General features: G+C 39.3%; 1 protein-coding gene across 3 annotated transcripts; it reads left to right on the plus strand.

The window, feature by feature from the left end:
* The first annotated feature begins 1,340 nt into the window (after positions 1-1,340).
* On the plus strand, positions 1,341-22,106 carry AMPD1 (adenosine monophosphate deaminase 1). Of its 3 annotated transcripts, XM_004420637.3 has the most exons (16): positions 1,341-1,377; positions 2,676-2,687; positions 6,319-6,499; positions 7,801-7,966; positions 11,365-11,530; positions 13,946-14,165; positions 14,705-14,834; positions 15,882-16,076; positions 16,367-16,498; positions 17,190-17,353; positions 18,966-19,092; positions 19,276-19,439; positions 20,102-20,222; positions 21,168-21,341; positions 21,475-21,585; positions 21,948-22,106. In XM_004420637.3, exons 1-16 carry the CDS (start codon positions 1,356-1,358, stop codon positions 22,104-22,106), a joined length of 2,244 nt encoding a protein of 747 aa, XP_004420694.1. In that variant the 5' UTR covers positions 1,341-1,355. The 3 variants fall into 3 exon arrangements, with proteins under 3 accessions (XP_004420694.1, XP_087275810.1, XP_087275815.1); XM_087419684.1 differs by lacking the exon at positions 2,676-2,687 and having other exon boundaries at positions 1,356-1,377; XM_087419689.1 differs by lacking the exons at positions 1,341-1,377; positions 2,676-2,687 and adding an exon at positions 5,989-6,022.
* Positions 22,107-23,234: the final 1,128 nt, after the last annotated feature.

The raw sequence follows: 23,234 nt of genomic DNA on the forward strand, positions 1-23,234 counted from the left end.
TCTGCCACAAATGAGATGGGAAGATTGGAGGGTAACATGTAAAGATAAGAATCATTGAAGGAGAAGCAGGTTTGGGGAGGAAAATGTTTAGTTTGGATATGTCTATTTACAGAGATCATTGGGAAATACAGGTGGAAATGTCTCAAAGAGGAGTTGGAAAAGAATGAACAAATATTTTGGTTCCATAACACCTCTGTAATGTGCTCCAATATTGTTGCTTGAAAGGGAATGATGGCCATAAAGCTGAGCAGTACAATACTCAGTTTTTGCCAACAAAGAGACTTGTCCTAAGTTTCAATTGAAATAGCTAATAGTAAAAAGACCTTTTAGTCTATGCCAGTAATTCTGTTCCAAATCTGAAGTTCCAACCTAGTGCTACTATCTTTAATATAAACTGTTACAATTTACAAATTCTGCTGAGTCTAGCAAAGCACTTTCTTTACCTAACAGTAATTATCACATATTTAGCCATAATTAAGACTCTATGTTATTGTGGAAAGAGCATGAAATTTTGGTCCAGAGAGTCTTGGCTGTGTCATTTATGAGCAGAATGACTTTGGGAGAGACACTTGACTTCTCAGAGCCCCAGTTTTCTCATTTGGGAAGCAGAGAAAAGGTACTATTTGCCTTATAGGATTGCCGTTAGGATCAAATAGATAACATTTGGAAGGTGCCTTACGTACTATAAAATGTTATACAAAAGAAAGATATTATTCTTTTTATGACAATATATAGAGTAGGGTATGTGAGCACTCTAGATGGCAGTTGAGTTTCTATAAGATTTGAAGTAAATTTACTACTTAATTCATTAAATAAATTCTCAGGTGAATTTCTGCTAAGTCAGGGATATTTCTAATGAAAACGTGTGTGTGTGTTGAAAGCCTGATGAATATACCAGCATATTCACCAACCGAAGAACACTGTTCTCATGACTGAAATCCTGAGGACTTAGACTTTCCAGAAGCCTGGAAGACTTCACTGTATTTCACTAGGGTAGAAAATAACCGTCAGTGGTCAAGTCATACAAGAAAACTACACTTGAAGAAAATCCAATCCATAGGAAGGTTTAGAGAGTATTGAAATGCAATTCCTGGCCTACCACAGATATCTTTTCTAAAATCCCGGGGTAAAGACTGAAGGCTTCACCTGCTTTTCGCTGTCAATTGCCTAAAGCTATAAATAGGTCTAAAGCTCATCTCTCTCCTTTTAGCAGAGAAGGGTCAGATTACAGGAACAAAGCAAAATAATAAAATGAACGTCAGGATATTTTATAGTGTCAGTCAGTCATCCATCCCTACAGTCTCCTCTCTCTCCCTTTCTACTGTGCTACCCTAGAATCAAGGATCCCAGCAACAATGCCTCTGTTGAAACTTCCAGGTAGGTGTGAAAATTGTTTGGAGAGCTCAATTTGTTTAGTATGCAACCATTCCTTTAGCTATCATGTCAGCTCTGGTAATCCTTTATTTAGGGTTCATAGTAGCTTTAATAATACATTTCAGGAAGAGGCAAGACAACGTTTTCAAGGTTTTTTTGTTTTTAGTTTGGGGAGGGAGGTAATTTTCTAAAACCGTATCATGGGATAGCAAGATCCCAGTAGAAAACTGTGTAAGATATTTAATGTCTACTCTGCTAGTCTAAACAAAACCTGCACTGCCACACTTCTGAGAAGGGTCCTCTACAATGTCTCTAGCTATAGTATTAACTGAAAATCAAGAGCATAATGGAAGTATTAACCCAATCTGTGTATCCTGATGGTTCACAATCCAGGTTTGTACACAGAGTAATTTTAAAAATAAAAATAAGTTATATCTTTTTCATTATAAAAGCAATACATGTTTCACATGAAATAAAAAGAGAAATTGCACTAAAAAATAAAAGTAATAAACACTCATTTAGAGAAACTGGAAAATTTAGGAAAGTAGTAATAAGAAAAAACAACCACAGTCCATCATCAAAAGATATCCACTTTTAACATTTTTGTGTTTTTCTTTTCAATCTATTTTCTATGCAAGATTAATGAATTTTTTTAAAAACATAGTTGTGATTATATTATACATGTTATTTTATATCCTGCCTTTTTTTGCATACTATTATAGCTTAATCATTTTACCATGGTATTCCAAATTCTTCCTAAACATCATTTTAAATGGCTGTATAATATTCTAATTTTCTTAACTAATCCCTTAGATTCTTAACAGTTTTTTATAAGTGTAAATAATCTCTGACAATAACATTTGCACCTAAAGCTTTTTTCCATGTTTAAGGATTATTTCTGTGGGATAGAGTCTCAGAAATGGTTGTTTGGTAGGTGTACTAAATTGTTTACCAAATGAGCTGTTTCCTTGCTACTAGCATCATTTGAGAGTTTCCATCTCTCTTGATCAAGTATTTTTTAAATCACCTAAAGAGTACCTCCTTAAGATTATAAACATAAATTTAAAGAGACATATTAGAAAGGAAAAGAAAATGAAAAGATGTATAATGACCATATTCCCAGGGTTTTCTGACAGCAGCAAATTGTGGATAAAGGGAAGAATGAGCTGTAATAACACTTTCCACCACACCCCTTTCTTGTACCAATCTGCATATTTCTATTCCAAAGCACTGATTAATAGCCACTATCATTTCTGAAAGTTGTTCATGTATTTTATCTTGTTTTATTTTACTTCATACAGCTGAAGAAAAACGTGAGTATTTTGGACTATTTTTTCTGCCGTTTGCCAAAGTATCAATTAAGAAAATGATACTATTCCTTAATTCAGAGACATGGGTATTTTTCAGCAGTGTTTATTAAAGGATACCATTGAAAGCCAACAAAGATTAGTAGTGACCATAGATATCTCAAAGCATAGTAAATGAAGTCATGGATTTTCTGGACTCCAAAAAAAAAATCAATTTTTTTAAAGAGAACCTCATAGGGCATTCATTTGATATTTTGAAATAAAATAATCTTTTCCTTTAGACAGACTAGCCAAGGGGATCTATTGAGTCTTGCCTTAGTAAACCCTCAATTCCAATGCGAAAAATTTCACGGTGAACTTTTTGTGTGTGTGTGTGAGGAAGATTAGCCCTGAGCTAACCTGTTGTCGATCCTCCTCTTTTTTGCTGAGGAAGATTGGCCCTGGGCTAACACCTATTGCCAATCCTCCTCTTTTTTGCTGGGGAAGATTGGCCCTGGGCTAACATCCGTGCCCATCTTCCTGCACTTCATATGTGGGACGCCTGTCACAGCATGGCTTGACAAGCGGTGCGTAGGTCTGCACCCAGAATCCGAACCTGCGAGCCCCGGGCCGCCGAAGAGCAGCAGGTGAAGTTAACCACTATGCCACCCTGCCAGCCCCTCGTTGTGAACTTTTGTGACCAGATATTTAAAAAACCCATTTTAGAAAAAAATTGTAACTTTAAATGTATCCTCCATCTCAAATTAGACTTGTCCTTTGGCTGACTGACAGTAGGTCTGCCTCTGAGTTCCTCTATGAGATAAGATGTGGCAGATGAAAGGCCTACAACCTGTCTTTTCTACACATTAATAAAGCACTGCTGATAAATAAGCATGCTTTTCTGGATCTGTTGGATGAAGAAGCAAGCATGATATTCCTTCTCTCAAGAGTCTTGCACTGCCTATGTTAATAATAATAATCCCCAACTTCTAGATAGTACTGTGTAGTTTTTACAGTATTTCTCGTTCATCTTTATAACAATTCTCTGAAGTTGGCATTATTATTATTAACATTCCCCTTTTACAATGATGTACAATGAGGCTACCAGTGATTATGTGGTTTGCCCAAGGCCACCCAACTGTCACAGACACTTTTACTCACTCCTAATCCAGCATTCCTTCTGCTCCACCAGTCTACTTCTTGTTTCTATTCTCTTGTCTGTTCTCTATCTAAATGTAGGTGTCCCAACCTCAAGACATTTCCACTCAGATGCTCCATTATCTCAAACATAATATGCTCAAACAAGAACTCAGCAATTAACCATACAAACCCAAAGGAGTCATCTTTCCTTGAATTCAACCATGAATTCAGGTTGTCACCAAATCTTATTTACTTATCTTATGAAATACTAGTCTCACTCTTTCCTTTTCATAATCATCACCACTCCCTGAAGTATTTTTAAAAGGCAGAGTCTTGAATTAGGAGTCAAATTTCAGCTGTGATTGCCTGAAGTCAAAACAACTGGTTGATTCAGTGGAAGGAAATATCAGCCATATAATTTTTGATCATCATGTAAACTACTTCTAGAGAGTAGCTTTTCTACTTTTCAACTGTCTATAGTGGCCTAGGGAGATACAACCTTAGTAAAAACAATAATGTTTAAAAATATGAAACAAATGGAAATGTGCAGTCCTACATAACGAATGCTTGTTCTCAAAGAGCTAGGTTTCAAGAAAGCAGGATTTGATTCCTGGGCATGTATTTCCATACTGTCCTTCCTGAGGCCTCCAGCAGCAGTGCTGCAGATCTAGTGTGACAACAAGTTGCATCCTCATCCTCATCCTTCTCATCATCATCACAACCAACTGACCTATTTCCATTTGCCATTCACGGTGCGTGAAGCCCCTTCTAATTTCTGCTTGCCATTTACCCTTGAGGTGCATATGCTTGCTTGTGATGCTCAGGGAGGAGTGATACTATCTCTGGGGATCAGTTGGCTGTGGGGTGGAAAGGCATTCTCAGGCCATCAAATGTGTCTACTTAGTGTCCCATTTGTTTCTTTGCAGAGCATGGTGCTTGCCAAAAACTACTCATAGCAACCAAAGATGCTTTTCAGTTTCAGGAAGTGCTTGAGTTTAACGACACAAATGAATGCATGAAGTTCAGCCAACATAGTGGGCTGCTCAGTTAGCTCTGCTGTGACAAGCCAAGTTTTGAAAACTGGTTGACCTGACTGTTAGTGTTGGTGAAGTTATGAATCAATTACTATCATTTCTGATGTATGCTTCAGCCTTTACTAAGTCATACCGTTTATCATTTTCTTAATAGCCCAAAGCTAACTCCAAATACCAAATATCTGTCTGACCAATGCTACCAAATTAAATCATTCAGTCTAAACTGGTGCTTTATTTTCTTTAAAGCATTTCCATGTACATTATCTTACTTAATGTCACAACAGCCTTGTGAGTGAGGTTTGGTAGGTATTAGTATTCCCACTTTACAGATAAGGAAACTGAAACAGAGGAAGGTGAAGGAGTTGGTAAGTGCAGAGCAGGTACTTGAACGCATTACACTCATTTAAGTTAGAATTGAAAATCTGGCATTTTGGAGAACTGTATAAACATTGATGGGGTGGGGGTGGGGGGATCTTTCTCTCTGCATGCAGTTGTCTGTCATCATGTGAAGAATGTTTCTGTCCTCTTCTGTTGCTCCGAATAGGTAGCTGTTTGTCATTCTTATTATTTGCTACCTGCTCTTTTCTGGAAATACCAAGAGACTTTTAGAAGTACGAGAGGTAATGACTACTCAGATGGAAACAATTGGCTATCTGGAAAATACAGTTGAACTTAACAGAAAAGCAGATACTTGATGGCCATCACCACCCTATATGAAGACACTGGTTGTCTTATATCCTGAGGGTCTTGGGGTTTTTCATTGCCAAGCTAAAGGTCACCCCTCCACTCATTTTAAGAATGGAAAAATTAAGGCATGTGAAAATAAAATTGGCTTTCCAGGGGTCATTCATTATGAAAGGCTACATGTCCATAAGAAATACTCCCAACACTAGGTAGTAAATTTTGGTGGTTCCCTTCTTCCACACACCAAGTTGTCAGGATTTGAAAAAAACAAAGTTGTGATGTGTGAAACAAACACAATATCTGTCCTATGAGGAAGAAAGGCCCTAAAGTACATATTTATTTCTCAGAACTACTTAAATCACTGGTTCTCTTTAGGAAGAAAAATTCCAAGGACCAACAACCCTATCCAAATCTCCAAAACCATCAGAAAAACTCCACCAACCTAATGGGAAGGACTATGTTGAATTGTTACTATGAATTCAAACTTAGCCCGGCCAGAAACAGGTGATCTTACCTTAAGTGCTAGTCCTGCAAGAGCCCAATCCCATCTTTAGGATCCCCTGAAATGTGCTGTAAGAATCTGACCTGTGTTTCTGAGAACAATTTCCAAGCTACCCACACAGAAACCCGCTAAAGAGAGAGCAGGCATTGATCTCCATCAAGTTTCTGGGACACTGGTTGGAGAGCAGGCGAGCCATGCACCCAGGGCAGTCCTTAGCACTGTGCCTTACATATAGCAGAAACTCTCGGATGACTTCTGAGAAAGGGCTTGAATACTAACACATGAAAACCTCTTTTAGAAATTGATGATGAAATTCGCAGCTTTGCTGAAAAAGTGTTTGCCTCTGAAGTCAAAGATGAAGGAGGCCGTCATGAGATTTCCCCCTTTGATGTGGATGAGATCTGTCCAATTTCTCATTATGAGATGCAAGCACACATATTCCACCAGGACACTCTGTCTGCCTCCACAGAAGGCAAGAGGTAAGTGGTTCAAGGGGAATGCTTAGTACATTGAAACACAAGGGGAAATTTCAGGGCAGATGGTTCAGTCTGTCAGAGTGATGGCTCAACTTGGAGGAAAAACTCTGCCAGAGTTAAAAATTCTTCTCCTCTCCACACTGAATATGTGAGGGCGAGGTAACAATGACTAAAAAAGAAGAGAACTGTGGACCTCCTACCCTCATTCACATCTCCGTATAGTCGAAGCCTCCCTATCCACCCAAGCAAGAAGACAAGAGCTACTAAGCAATTGTTCCAAACAAAAGTGGGCTGATGGCTGCTGGGTACATACCCAACTTACACACGATGGGTGTAGAAATTGGAACTCAAGAGCCTCATCTTCAGACTCCACCCTTGGCCAACCACAGCATTGTGCTACCTGACATGAATCCTGACCTGCAGAAAATCTGATCTCCTCCAGGCCTCAGGGATACAGCCTTCCATTTCTGCGCTCATGCCCAGCCATCCTACGCCTCTGATGTACTATAACTGCCTCCCCTGAGAAGCCTTCATAGATCCCTTTCCACAAAGTCTGTTTATTTTCCCTTATTTGAACTGCTGTAGTGCTATCTGTCACTATTTGCCACAATTTAGTCCTCAAAACTATACTGACCGCTTGCCTGGAACCCCCTCCTCACAACACTCCCCCCACCCCACCAGCTTCATGGGGAAAAGATCATTCTGCCATTCTGCTGTCTTTTTCTTGGTTTTGTGTCTTTAAGGAAAGAACAACAATCCACCTTCTTCGGCATTCACCGTAGGACCTAACATAGGGCTTGGGTCAAAGTAGAAACTCAATAAACACTTGTTGATTTGAGGGGGTAATATTGATTAGGCAACTTATAAGTTCCAGGTACTGTGCTAGGCATTTTATATACATTAAATCTCACAGAAATCCTATAAGGTAGACATTATTACCTCATTTTTTCAGATGGGGAGACAGAAGCTCACTGAGTTTAAGGAACATGCACAAAACGACACAGGTAGTAACTGACATACCTGTGTTTCTAGGAGTAGACAGCCGTGAAGAGCAATTGTCGTGCCAAAAGCCTTCTAGTATGTTCCCTAAGGCCCACTGTTCCAAGTTGTCCCAGGAAGAAGGAAACACTGTCATGTGATATCTCGTCCCATATGGTTGGGTCCTGTTTCTTACACCCTGCCTACATTTAATTTTCACTTTTTGTCCTCAAAATGAACTTGTATAGTGAAACATCAATTTATCACAATGAAACTCCCAATGAAGACAAAGTTAACTCCCTTTATTTTTTTAATTTCAAACCCAGAAAAAAGCGTTTCCGCGGACGAAAGACCATTAGCTTGTCGGTTCCACACAGTGAAACATCTTCTGCCAAACTGGCCGACATTGATGAATACATTTCTTCATCTCCTACCTACCAGACTGTGCCTGATTTTCAGAGAGTGCAGATCACTGGCGATTATGCTTCTGGGGTGAGTTGCTCCTTGCCCCTCAGATGTAGCTGCTGGGAAGACACAAAGCTTGATTATTTCAGCTTCTTCTTTTCCTTTCTTTCTTTTTGAGGAAGGCGTTAGCTCACCTGTCCTTTGTTATACTTCATTATTGTGTTTCAATACCAATATACTATGACTTATATTTCTGTTTTGCTTTTATCATCACACACAATTTCTCCTCCTTTATCTCATTTGCTTACACATGGAGAATATGCAGTAGAATGCAGTGCATGTGTTACAGAATACAGAGGACTGATTTTGGCAAAAGAACCAAAGAAAGCAGCAGGTGGACTAGTCTCACTGAGGGCATCATAAAGCAGGAAAAGGAGCACAAGAGGCTCTTGGGGAATGAAAGATCCAGGGCAGTCCTAGAAGAGAGAAAAGGGCTGCAGATGCATAAACTAATCAAAGAAAAGAAATCGGGACAAAGAGGGAGCAGAGAAAAGAAGAATGGAGACCAGAGAAAAAAAGGAAAATGAGAGAGGGATTAGAAAATTCTAATGGGACTACTGTTTTTGGACCAACTATCTTCTCCAATTTCATTGCAGATGCTTACACAGTTTATTATTGCTTGGAACAGACTCTAGTATGCCACAGAGACAGTAAACTCATGTCGCAAACAACCTGACCTGCTTGTCCTATCCAGAACAGTTGGTCAATTAATAAATCTCTGCTACATGGACTTGCAGAATCAGCATCATATTGGTAAAACTGCTGTTTAGCCATCAGCCTATAGTTCAAATATACATTTTTTCCAGTTGTATTGAGAAATAATTGACATTCATCACTGCATAAGTTTAAGGTGTACAGCATGATGGTTTGATTTACATATATTATGAAATTATTATCACAATAGCTTCAGCTAACATCCATCTGCTCATATAAATACAATAAAAACAAAAGAAAGAAGGAAAGAATAAAAAAAAATTTTTTCTCTCCTTATGATGAGAATTCTTTTTTTTTTTTATAATTTTTATTTATTTATTTTCCCCGCAAAGCCCCAGTACATAGTTGTATGTCATAGCTGCACATCCTTCTAGTTGCTGTATGTGGGACCCGGCCTCAGCATGGCCAGAGAAGCGGTGCATTGGTGCGCACCCGGGATCCGACCCCGGGCCGCCAGCAGCTGAGGGCGTGCACTTAACCGCTAAGCCATGGGGCCGGCCCTGATGAGAATTCTTAAGACTTACTCTTTTAACAACTTTCCTTTATACCGTACAGCAGTGTTAGCTATAGTCATCATGCTGTACATTACATCCTAGTAGTTATTTATCTTATACCTGGAAGTTTGTACTTTTTGGCCACCTTCCTCCAATTCTCCCTCCCCCCTCCCCCCATCTCTGATAACCACAAATCTGATCTCTTTTTCTATAAGCTTGGTTTTTGGGTTTTTTTTAGATTCTACATATAAGTGAGATCGTATAGTATTTGTCTTTCTCTGACTTATTTCTCCTAGCACAATGCCTCCAAAGTCCATCCGTGTTGTTGTGAATGGTAGGATTTCCTCTTTTTATACAGCTGAATAATATTCCATTGTGTGTGTGTATATATATATAGGCATTTTATATATGCATACCACAACTTCTTTATCCACCCATCCATTGATAGACACTTATGTTGTTTCCATGTCTTGGCTATTGTAAATACAGCTGCTGTGAACATGAGAGTGCAGATATCTCTTTGAGTTAGTGTTTTTAATACCTTTGGATATATTCCCAGAAGTGGAATTGGTGGATCATATGGTAGTTCAATTTCCAAATATAGTTTTAATGACCAGTCCTAAGCCCCCTTCTCATGTAACTGACCCACTTAGGGTCAGTCTTAAGATATTTAAAAGTGACAGAGTGATGAAATGAACACTATTCTTGTTTATTTATTTTAGGTATGAGAACATAGGTGCTCTGCAAATGGCAGAGGTTTTAGATACTAAATAACTGAAACGAGATGTTTAATAGTGACATGGAAAACAAAGTTTGAAGAATTCCAGAGTTCAAAAAAATGTAAAAATTAGGAGACAAACTTAATACCTATGTGCTTCGCAGAACTGAAAACAGGAATAAAAAGAAAGAAGATGGGAGGAAAGACAAGGTTCACAGAAGTCAGGGACTAGCTGCTCCTCCTATGAAAGCTGGAGGGCACCTGAAATCTTGGCTTGGAGTCTTTGAAGAACCAATTGTGTTTCTATACCTGCTGGCTGAATGTGGCTGAGATGCAGAGCAACACTCCAACTGGTTGTAGCCTATACCCGAATCACTCTTCACACTTGTAATTAAAGGGGGAAGTAGGGCTAAGTTTCCAAGGCCCATTAATCCCTGATAGACAATTGATTCAAGTTAATCAGTTCTTATTGAACACCTACTCTGTGCTACGCATTGTGTGCTAAGTACTGAGGACATGAAGGTGAATAAGATCCAGCTCTTGCCCTTAAGGAGCTGATACACTGATGGCCCATTAGGCGGCAAAGGAACAAGCATGCCATTGGAAGCAGACCCTCAGACCTAGTACCTGTGCCAGACTCTCTAGGCCAAGGTCACCAGGTTTTTAGAAAGAGTTCAACTGATTAGGATCAATATCTGGGCCTCAAACCATTGGGAACAAGATTACATTGGTCCCAGAAAGTCTTAGGGCTCTGATGAAGAGCATTCAATGATTTCAAGTTAAAACTGCTTGGGTATGCCAGGCTCAGCCAGGAGTTGGAGATAGGGCAGGGGAAATAGCCCCGTTTTGGAAATTTCCAGCAGTTCTAAGAAAATTTTACTCAAGAATCTCACTATTTTTAGCCACAAAGTTCTCTTTAAAACCATCCGAAAGAATGACTTCTCACAGGATGATGTTCTGATCCATCTACAGCTATAGAAGGCAGTGCATGCGTGACAGGCTTTGAGGGATGTGTGACATCTTATTAATCCCAAAATAATCCCAAAATATTTCCCTCACTGACCAGCAAGTGGTTTGAATTCTCAAATTAGAGGCACGTCATCCTTCAGTTGAGTTATTGTCTACAGAAGCACCTATTTAAAATGTCCCTATGTTGGAAGGAAGGAAGGATTTTCCATGTTACAATGGGTTCTTTTAATCATATTTACCAGGTAATCACTGCTATCTAGCGAAAACCAAAAACAAACACAGGACTGTGAGGAAAGATTCATAGAACAGGTACATTTTGGTAGAAATGGAAGAGTGAGTGAAACTTCAGGACCCGCTCCCGGAGGGAGACTCAGACAGGGCCCAGGTTACGTAGGAAGCAGCCGCGTGTGCAGGTGAGGCTCAGCACAGGCTGCAGCACCCAGGAGAGCTGGGAGGTGCCCAAGACAAGCTTTACCCACTTCTTGGATTTTCACAGATGCGATTCTGATACTCTGAAATTTTCTGGGCAGGTTACAGTTGAAGATTTTGAAAAAGTTTGCAAAGGTCTGTATCGGGCATTGTGTATACGGGAGAAATACATGCAGAAGTCGTTCCAGAGGTTCCCTAAAACTCCCTCCAAGTACTTGCGGAATATTGAGGGTGAGGCTTGGGTGGCAAATGAGAACTTCTATCCAGGTAAGTGATTTTCTTATATAACGTGTGGACTATATCTTTAGGTTTAACTACTAACTATTCAATATGCCCCTAGATTATAAGTACTCCAGTCTAAAAATATCATAGGTGTCTTTGGCTCCATTCTCTCTCCTGCCCATATGTCCAATCACTTGATTCAGTCTGTACAACATCTCTCAAAACCTCCTCCTCTCTTTGCCGTTCCCCAAACCCTAATTTAGGTCTATATTTCTCCTTGTCCAGATTATCTCAATAGTTTCCTAACTACTCTGCTAAATTCTAATCTCACTCCTTTTCGGTTCATCCTCACTTTTTTGCCAATTGTTAAAACACAGATCTGAGCACATCCTTCTCCTCACAAAAACTTTTAACGGTTCCCCCTTACCTACAAAGTTAAGTCCAGTCTTTAGCCTGGCATTCAAGGCCTACCACCATCTGGCCTCCTAACAACATTTTGTTTATCTATTTATGTTTGGACTTGCACACTCAACCTATATATAAACTTACCTCCTCTACTCTGTCTTTGAGCTCTTTGTTCTGGTTGGAAGCATTTCCTGTCTCCATCTAGTACAGCATTTTCCTGCCCCTGTATTGTTGCCATGTTGCCTTCACTTTTTCACCACATGTCCAAATGTCCAGATCCAAGCTCATCCTTCAAAGTGTTGCCCAAATACTATCATTTTCTGCCTTCCTCTGACCTGTGGACAAAAGTAAACTATGTGTTTGACTTTCCATAGCACTCTCTTTACATAGCTCACTTTTTACTTTCTGCCTTGTATAAAGTTAAGTACATGTTTTTAAATAATCCGATTTTACTGATTTCACAGATTTCTACTGTATAACTGTATCATAATTTATTTAGCCAATTCCTATTTTTAGGCATTGAGATTTCTGACTTTTTAAAATTTATGTCCAACAAGGCTACATAAACATCTTTATAGAAACATCTTTATGCAGTTGCTTTATATCTTAAGGATGACACTTCTGGAATTGAAATTTCAGGGGAGGCAAATATTAAAGGTTTTTGAACTTTCAAATTGTTATATTATTAAAGAATTCCAGTTCTACAACTTCCTCTCCGTAATTTCTTTTAATAGTAAAATCATAGTAAACACGTGTCCAGTTTGGTAACTCATAACATTGGTTTAGCTATCTTCTATAATATTGACATTTAGGATGTTTGTCTTGCCTTTGTTTCTCCTAAGTTATACTTTCTCTCTCTAGTATGTTTAAGCATAAGGATTTGAAAATTGATATTTGAGGTAGCAACATATTGTTTCACTTTTGTGTCCCTTATCTCCCGGTTTTGAATAGAAAATGTGCAAACTTTCTTTCTATATTCTTTTTCTCGCTCTGGCTGTCTTAGTCACGTCACTTGCAAAGAGGAGACTTTCCGATGCCTTGAGCACATACTTCTTGAAAGCCAAAGGTCGAGTGCTTTAAAGGCTGTGACAGTGTGGAATTTGTTCTTGGCTTTCTTGGACTGAAATTGTCAGTAGTGGAAAGAAGGGGACATTTATCCATACAATCCCTCCTCAATTCCTTTAGTAGTAATTTTATGTACTTTAAAAGATGGGAAATATAATTACAATAAGAATTATAATTATTATAATAAGAATTTATTTTGTATTTCAATTTATATTAAAACCACTCTAAATGGAGCACAAAGGATTTTTAGGGCAGTGAGCTGTTCTGTATGATACTATAAGGGTAGATACATGTCATTATACATTTGTCAAAACCCATAGAAAGTACACCACCAAGAGTGAACCTTAAGGTAAACTATGACTTTGGGTGATAATGATGTGTCAATGTAGGTTCATCAACTGTAACAAATGTACCACTCTGGTTTGGGATGTTGATAGCTGGGAAGCTGTGCATGTGTGGGTGTAGGGGTATATGGGAACCCTGTACTTGTTGCTCAGTTTTGCTGTGAACCTAAAACTACTCTAAAAAATAAAGTCTATTTAAAAAAACCACTCTGAATTAAGACTAACAGAGAATGTTGGTTTAAATAAGGAAGACATCCAAACTCTACTTTTTAATGGGAGTTTTACTTTTATTTCTGCGTAATTATCTCATAAGCTAATAAAATGCTCTAAACGGGAAGACTGATGACCAACTTCAGTAAATAATTAAAAATATTTGTAAGTAGTATATAAATTATGTAAACAGATACTTCCAAGGAACTTGAAAATCATTCTTACACTAGATAAAATATTATAGTTATTTAATACTACTAATTTAATCACCTTTGAAAAGTAATGTAAAAATAAACTTTAGCTTAGCTCTGGGTAGTACAACTATGACCTATAGGATCCAAATGAATGAGATCTTACAGTATTTTATATTTTGGTTATTTTTATGTGATCATTCATCCTATGTGCTCATATATTACTCTGTGTTTTATTGAAAAAGTCTTTACCCCTCCTGTGAAGAAGGGAGAAGACCCCTTCCGAACAGATAACCTCCCGGAAAACCTCGGTTATCACCTCAAAATGAAGGACGGTGTAGTTTACGTCTATCCTAATGAAGCAGCAGCCAGCAAAGATGAGCCTAAGCCACTTCCTTACCCAAATCTGGATACCTTCTTAGATGATATGAATTTTTTACTTGCTTTAATTGCCCAAGGACCTGTGTAAGTGTTTAGTGAGACTTAAACTACTACTATTACTATTACTACTACTACTGATAGTAAGAATAAGTATTTATTCAGTGCTTACTATGTTCAAACACTATGTTAAACCCTTCATGTACAATATTTCTTTTAGTCCTTACAATTGTTCTATGAGGTATGTATTTTCATAATTCCAATTTTATAAGCTGAGATTCGGACAAGTTAAGTAATTTACCCAAAGTCACACACCTGGCCGAGCCAGGATTCAAGCCCAAATCTGCCAACTCCACAGTCAGGGCCCTTAACCTTGAGTGACACTGTCTCCCCTGATTTTTAAATGCCTTCCCAAATCCTTCCTCATTATTAGATTCAGCTTTGATGAAAAGATTAAGCCCTTGGAACCCAATACTTTTCAAGTAAGATTAACTGCAGAGTAAACTAAATGTTTGTTCCAATAATTGTTTCCTATAACCGATAAGGATCCTGATGGTTTTGAAATTGTGACTGTTTTCCTTAAATGTCTGAAAGTTTTTAGAATTATGTGATTTAATTTTTCACAGTAAGACCTATACCCACCGGCGTCTGAAGTTCCTCTCCTCCAAGTTCCAGGTCCATCAGATGCTTAACGAGATGGATGAGTTAAAGGAACTGAAGAACAACCCTCACCGGGATTTTTATAACTGCAGGAAGGTAAACATTTTCGCTGCTCATTGGTCATTCCTGGGCAAAAACATGAACCCAATTATTTCTTGAGCAGGACAATAAAGATACTGTTTTTCTGATAAATATAAGATTTCTGTAGGCTCGATGGAATTTAGTGAAAGCAGATAGATTGTGTGTAAAATGTTAAAATTTCATTTCTATTGTTTTCCACATAGAAAGTTTACCACATTCTTGCCATAAAAAAATTATAATGATCATCAACAACAACAAAAACCCCCAAAACAAATAAAACCTCAAAAGCCACTCTTCTAGGATTTGGAAGATCTTCATTCTAGTCCTTTTTCTTCTACTTTCTGACTGTAAGACATTGAAGGAAGTGATTAAATATTTCTGAGTTCCAGTTTCCTCATTTGTCAAATTGGGAAATATATCTGCCCAATCTAGCTCAAAGAGGATTGTGAACATCAAATGAGCTAATGACTGGGGAAAACTAATCAACTGGAAACACTTCCAAGATGTGTTCTGACCATTTAAGTGATTGCAAGGAAGTGGGAATAGGAAATATACGAGCAGAGGTTCAGGACAAAATCCTGGCTCAGCTGCCCACATAATCTTGGGTAAACTAGTTAATCTATCAAAACATCAGTTTATAAGATCGTACTTATAAAAATATCTAACTCATAAATGCCACCACTGTGCCATGGCTTCATAATTTCTATCCTTTCTCCCTTTGAAGCTAAAAGCCGTGGTAGCTACTTCACTTCCAGTTGTGTCTCAAGAGTGGATAAAAGTCCCCAAGAATTTTGTGTGGATCAAGTGTAGGGAGTAAATTGGATGTACAGATATCCAAGAGAAGCAGGCATTATTATTGCATCTAGCCTAACCTTTCACAAAGGACACAAAAAGGTGCTATGGGTTCTTTTTTGCTGGACTACTTCCACCAGCTGTCAGGTCATACCCCTGTTATTTATTGCTTTCTTCTGCCACAGTGGGATTTGCAGGCACCATGGTCTCTAACAGAGCATCATAACTAAGGCTGATTGTTGGTTTTTCTTTCTCTAAATGTACATACAGGTGGACACTCATATCCATGCAGCTGCTTGCATGAACCAGAAACATCTGCTGCGCTTTATTAAGAAATCTTACCTAATTGATGCTGACAGAGTGGTCTATAGCACCAAGGAGAAAAAACTGACCCTAAAGGAACTTTTTGCTAAACTGAAAATGCATCCCTATGACCTGACTGTTGATTCTCTGGATGTTCATGCTGTAAGTTGAAAAGATAATGTCCGTTTCACTCTAATACTCAGAACCCCTCATGCCTTTCTCCTACAAACTCTCCCTTCTCAGGCCCTCTGAACCATGTTGGCTTGCCATGCTGACTGAAAGCACTCACAGACAATTTTGAAGATCACTCATTGTCAACTGTCCCAGGTTCCATTTTCCGAGCCCAACCCCTTCTCCTGCTCCCAGCCCCTGTTCCTCGTGGCCATTCCCTAGCTCTCTAGGTCCAGGCAGCTCTGGCAATGACACACTTGTGCTCCTGTTTCTTGATTCAGGGACGCCAGACCTTCCAGCGTTTTGATAAGTTCAATGACAAATACAATCCTGTAGGAGCAAGTGAACTACGAGACCTCTACCTGAAGACAGACAATTACATTAATGGAGAATATTTTGCTACTATCATCAAGGTAAGGAGGAACCAACCAGATCGATGGTGCCTGGCCTAGTTCTTGAAGAGGGGGAGGAAAGGAAGAAAGGAAAGAGGAAGGAAGGATGAAAGGAAAGAAGGAAGGGAGGGAGGGAGGGAGGAAGGATGGGTGCTATCCCAGGGGCCAAGCACTACACAAATGAAAGTAAGAATTTCTTCTGAAACAGCCTCTGTAATGATTTTTAAAGACTCCTGTTTCTAGGATAGATAAGCTAAGGGTGTGGGTTTGGGATTGATTAAGGATCTGGCTCTTTCAGGCTTTGGGAGTTGTAAGTTCAGGAAGAGCTGGGATCAGAAACTGCCCTCATCGTTATGATACCTGAGCATTAGGAAGCAGGAATGACATGTGGAGTTGGGAGATGTGTGTTTTGGGAGGTAGGGGGCATATGAGAAGTTGAATTTCTTTTGCAGGTGCCTTGGATATCTCATCTCCTTAGTCTGTCTTTTTCACTCTCTAGACTCCATTATGTCCTATCATTTTTTTACCCCCACTAGATTCCCTTCAACTCTCAGTTCTCTGAGATCTTAACCTTCATAGTTTTCCTCTGGCTTCCTTTCACATTTCCTCTGGTCTTCTTAGTATCCATCTCCTCTCTCCAGACCCCACAGGTTTAGACCCCTGAGGGACTTGTGGGAATTCCTGGCTTTGGACTCCTCTCTTGGCTTTGCAGGAGGTAGGTGCAGACCTGGTGGATGCCAAGTACCAGCATGCAGAGCCCCGCCTGTCAATCTATGGCCGCAGTCCTGATGAGTGGAGCAAACTCGCCACCTGGTTCGTTCACAACCGCATCCACTGCCCCAACATGACATGGATGATCCAGGTCCCCAGGATCTAGTATGTACCTGCCCATCAGAAACTCTAAAGCCTGCCCTCATCCCACCTGCCTCATCTCCTCCACACCAACAAGGAATGCACAGCACATCTTGACAGAAATAAGCTTTGTTAAAGCAGTGCTCAGCACCAGCTCCTGGCTGCCTGGTTTTGTCCACTCTGGGTTCAGCACTCTTGACCACAGACAGGAGTTAGGAAGATCATTTCAGTTCAGTTTTCTAACCAGAAGGTTTTTTTGTTTTGTTTTTTAAACACAGGACTTTATGCAGATCACAAAATAACTTATTGAAAATGATTAAAATTTAGCTAGGATAAGAACTACGTACATTTTATTATACATTTTCTTTCTCGTGGTCTTCCTCTCTGTGTTCAGTTCATTCTTTCCCGTGCCCATCTGTACTGGGATGTAGCTTTTTTGTATTAGAGTCTCTACCACTGTCTGCAGATTGTCTCATCTATAAGTCCTCAAGTTCTCCATAATCAATGAATGTTTATTAATGGTATTACCACCTGCTAATTATTCTTTGCTCTCAGGGATGTTCAGTATCATTGATCTTTTATCTAACTTAAATGTTTATATATTTTCTGGCCATCTGCCTCCACGTTCTGTGTGCCCTGTGACAATGCAAGAGTTTTATTCTGTCTCTTTAGCTGAAAAGTAACTTTTTGTGTGTGAAGAAGATTAGCCCTAAGCTAATATCTGTTGCCAATCTTCCTCTTTTTGCTGAGGAAGATTGGCCCTGGGCTAACATCCATGCCCATCTTTCTCTACTTTATATGGGAGGCCGCCACAGCATGGCTTGACAAGTGGTGCAGTGGTCCGCGCAACGATCCGAATCTGCAAACCCCTGGCTGCGGAAGCAGAGTGCGCGCACTTAACCGCTACTCCACTGGGCTGGCCCCCAAAAAGTAACTTTTTGACTGGAGTAGAACTTCCTGTCTAATATCCTTAAGGCAGAGAGGCAGTAGAGTGTGGTGGTTATGAGCATGGACTCCGGACCTGGATTGGCTGTGCTTGAATTTTGGCTCTACTACTTACCACGTGTGTCACACAAGCTGTGTGTGACCTTGGGCCAGTTACATGATCTCTCTGTGCCTTAGTTTTGTCATCTTTAAAATGGAGTGATAATGATACCAAATTTATTGTTGTGATGAGGATTAAATTAGCTAATATTTCTGGCCACTTAGAAGAGTGGGTGGCATATATTGAGTGCTGTATAAGAGTTTGTTAGACTGTCCCTGGCTACAGTATATCAGAGGTGTTCTTGATAACTGTCTCATGCTCGCCATCTTGTACACCACACACATATAAATCACTCAACCTTTTATGACGTAATTCCTATACTCCTCATTCTCTATCTAGACTTAGGTTTAGTTTTCTTAGCACAGAGAGTTTGTAGAAGAGATGGGAGCATGTTGTCCAGCAAGAAATTTATACCTCCTATGCCCAGCCCAAACTGAATCCTTCTTTAAGAAGAAAGTACCAGAGCGGACCTAGGATGGACACACTAGGTCTTTTCCTGAACACAGCATTTGGTCCTCTGGTTCCCTCATACTGGAGCTATCAGTCCTAAAAATCTTTTTCCTCCTAAATTCTCTTCATTCTTACCTCTAGTGACGTGTTCCGATCTAAGAATTTCCTTCCACATTTCGGAAAGATGCTGGAAAATGTTTTCATGCCAGTGTTTGAGGCCACCATCAACCCCCAGGCTCACCCAGAGCTCAGTGCCTTCCTCAAGCATGTAAGCATGACCCTGTAGGCCTTCTTATTGCTGCATATGAACCAGCTCTCCCACCTAGCCACGATTAATTCTTGATGTTTATCTCTGACTTTTGGTCCTTGCCTTTGGGAACTGAAAGTTTGTCTGAGGACTGGGACCCTGCAGCCAGACTGAACCCTTTGCATGGCTCACTTTTCTTGACAGATTACTGGCTTCGACAGTGTGGATGATGAGTCCAAACACAGTGGCCACATGTTCTCCCTCAAGAGCCCCAAGCCCCAGGAGTGGACAATGGAAAAGAATCCATCTTACACTTACTATACCTACTACATGTATGCAAACATCATGGTGCTCAACAGCCTGAGAAAGTAAGTAGACAAGAACTGGAACTAGAAAGAGAATCTATCTGATGCAGCTCTTTCCTCATACACTGGCACCCCAGCTGCTCAAGGGCCTGCACTGCATTACTGGGATGCTTCCAGTTGGCCTAAATCAGAAATTTCTTTCCCTTGACATTTTCTTCAGTTTCTTTATTTATTTAGAGTCAGAAAGGGACATTTTGGAGTCTTTGGTAACTTTCAGAGTTCCTTTTCTTTGGAAGTTTAGGAATTTACATTAATCACTGTGCAATTTATTATAAAACTCCATCAATTTTATCCTTTTTGATATATCTGGGTCAGGAGTAAATAGACGAATATTATAATGGGGTTTTCTGGAAACATTTCCCCCCTAAAGTGTGAGTAGGAGAAATGATGACATGGTGATACTGGTAAATTTCCTGTTGAAACTGAAGATGTTTCTGTTCAGTTAATCAAATCTTGAGTTTCCTTCATACCCTCATATCCTTTGCTGCCTCCTTTTTGAAAGTCTTGGTTTAGGAAGAATTAAGATTATAATTTAGAATTGCCAGTTTTGCCGAATTCTTTGGATGCCCCACTCTACCAGATTTTCTTGTAAGGCACTCTACGCCCAGAATTGTTCAAGGTCTTGTCAGTCACCTGTGGTTCCTATAGTGGTTCCATTTCCCTAGGGAACGAGGCATGAATACATTTCTGTTCCGACCTCACTGTGGGGAAGCTGGAGCTCTCACCCATCTCATGACAGCATTCATGACAGCAGATAATATCTCTCATGGCCTGAATTTAAAAAAGGTGAGTTGGAGGTTTTCTTCTTAATATTAACTTTTATACTGGAGCTAGAGGAATAATTTTTTTCCTTATCATTCTGTCACAAGTCATTAACATTGGAATCAAATTAAAGCAGAGCAAAAAAGATTTTTGAGATTATTTAGTGTAGTTCATTTTACAGAGGCCCAGATAAGTAAAGGGACTTACTAGAGATTACCTAGCCAGTTGGTGGCAGAGATGAATTAATGCAGATGGCCTGATTCCCATTTTAGAACTCAGACAAGGGGTAATTCAGAGGCAGCTTGGCTCACCTTAAACTAGTTTTTGCCAGATTTCTTGTTATAGCATGTTTTAAAATGCCTATTGCGAGAGTCAGAACTTTCTCGTAGAGAAAAAAAAATATTTCAAGGTGAAGTCTTCCGCCTGAGACAGACCATCTAACTTAGGCAATTAAAACTCAAACCATTTGGTTTGACTCAACGCTTCTGAAAATTGATGATCCCAATTAAATTTATTCTAAATAGTATTTACATTTAAAAAATATCATTATTCTTTACTAGGGAATTTAAAGAACAGGTGATAATTTTGTTGAAAGCTAAAACTTGAGGGGCCGGTCCAGTGGCACAAGCAGTTAAGTGCGCACGCTCCGCTGTGGCGGCCTGGGGTTTGCCAGTTCGGGTCCCGGGCGCGCACTGACGCACTGCTTGGCAAGCCATGCTGTGGTGGCATCCCATATAAAGTGGAGGAAGATGGGCGCGGATGTTAGCCCAGGGCCAGTCTTACTCGGCAAAAAGAGAGGAGGATTGGCAGATGTTAGCACAGGGCTGATCTCCTCACACACATACAAAAAAAAGTATTAAAAAAAAAGAAAGAAAGCTAAAACTTGAGGTAGCCCACGACATTTTAACATTTCTAGTTTGTATCCCTTTTTTAACGTCCTTAAATACTTTTTTCACTTTTCCTTTTCAGAGTCCTGTGTTACAGTACTTGTTTTTCTTAGCCCAGATTCCCATCGCTATGTCGCCATTAAGTAACAACAGCTTATTTCTAGAATATGCCAAAAATCCTTTTTTAGACTTCCTCCAGAAAGGGCTAATGATCTCACTGTCTACAGACGACCCGATGCAATTCCACTTCACCAAGGTACACATGTGGAATCCTCAGCAATACAAGTATATTTTGCTGAACTGTTTTTTCCCACCCAGAATGTTATTTCTTTTAATGCTTTCCTTTTCTTTTTTTTTTTTTTTGGCCTCATTTGAATAAACAACCCAAGGAGCCCCTAATGGAAGAATATGCCATTGCTGCACAAGTCTTCAAGCTGAGTACATGTGATATGTGTGAAGTGGCAAGAAACAGTGTTCTACAGTGTGGAATTTCCCATGAGGTAGACCTGTCCTTGACTGGTTGACCTTCTGAGTATAGGATCTGGTAACTTGAATATTGAAAAATTAGTTGGAAAACATATGTAAAAAAATTATCCCACAAATCATATGCAGTTACTATGGACAGGAACTAGAAAGAATTATTCTCTCTCTCTGGCCGTGCCTTTTGGGCAAGGGAAATAAAACACACTTGATTTCTCAGCAGGCCATGCATATTGGGGCACTGGATGAATGCTTTTAGTGGTTTATTTTTTCCCTTTTGCCAGCGGCTAACATAAGGAAGGAATCTTTGTGGAGGATGTAAGTATTGTCTATATCAGGGTAAAAAAAGATAACAATCATTCTGCTTCCTTTTATCTTACAGGAGAAAGCAATGTTTCTGGGCAACAATTACCTCGAGGAAGGCCCTATTGGAAATGATATCCGGAGGACAAATGTAGCCCAAATCCGCATGGCCTATCGCTATGAAACCTGGTGCTATGAACTGAATTTAATTGCTGAAGGCCTTAAATCAGGAGAATAAAATAAATAAGCCAAATAACAATATGGATGAGATTTTCATTGTAAAGTGTGGATAATAATAGTTACCAGTTACTGAGTCCCTAGTATAAGCTAAGGATTGTATTAGATATTGTTCCATTGACATTATTTCATTTAATTCTTTTCACAACTTTATCAAGTAGACATTATCTCCATTTGGGAGAAGATAAATAAACTGAGATTAGTGAAGTTAATAACCTGTACAAGGATACAGCTGGCGAGTGGTAGCAATGGGAAACTAGGTTTGTCTGACTCCAGAGTCTCCATGACTTTCAGGCAAAACAGTTATTAAGGCGACGTGAAAATACAAACAAATAACTTGTTATTGGGAGAATGCAGGCTTTTAGTTTATAGAATGAAACTTGTTTAAGTCACACAGACCGTTGAAAGTCCTTTTGACAGGATACAACTGAAGAGTGGCTTTTTAAACAGAAACAGAACAGGGGTACCCCAACACAGAAAATATGTACTTATGAGTTGTTATACTTAACGGAGATTTTATCTTACAAAAGGATTCCTAGCTTTAAGGATATAAATGACAATAAAGTTATAGTCAGCTGTAGTGGTACATGTTAAATGATTTCACTTACCAAAATAAGATACACATGTAACTTTTTAAAAACATGTTACTATACTATACTATACTACTATACTATACTATATACTAAGTCTGTCACTCCAGGTCAGGTGGAATTCCAACAAGCCACTTCTACACATACATCTGTGTTGCCACCTAGTGGTTGGGCTGATACTTTATTCAACTTATTCAATAAACAATTACTGATCAAATATCTGAGTATCAGGTACTATTCTAGACAGCAAAGGTATAAAGAATAAGATTTCATTCCTACTCTCTAGTTGTTCACAGTGTGAAGTTATAAGACGAATGGATACAAATGTGAAAAAGAGCATTGTGTGATAATCTCAGAAACCAATGACGTTACAAATGGAAAAAAAATTAAAAACAAATTCCTGCATGTTTCCACATTCTGTACAGGTAGCTCTAAGCATAGGTGTGACTCCGACAGCATGTTTGTACTAGCCTAGTGCACATCCTCTTCCTGGGTTCTCCCTGGTTTCAAACAGAAGTTGAAGTTCTGTTTGCTGAGTA

This window comes from Ceratotherium simum, chromosome 2 (assembly GCF_057802395.1).
Source record: "Ceratotherium simum simum isolate JZ-2026a chromosome 2, ASM5780239v1, whole genome shotgun sequence".
NCBI classification, from domain to species: Eukaryota; Metazoa; Chordata; class Mammalia; order Perissodactyla; family Rhinocerotidae; genus Ceratotherium; species Ceratotherium simum.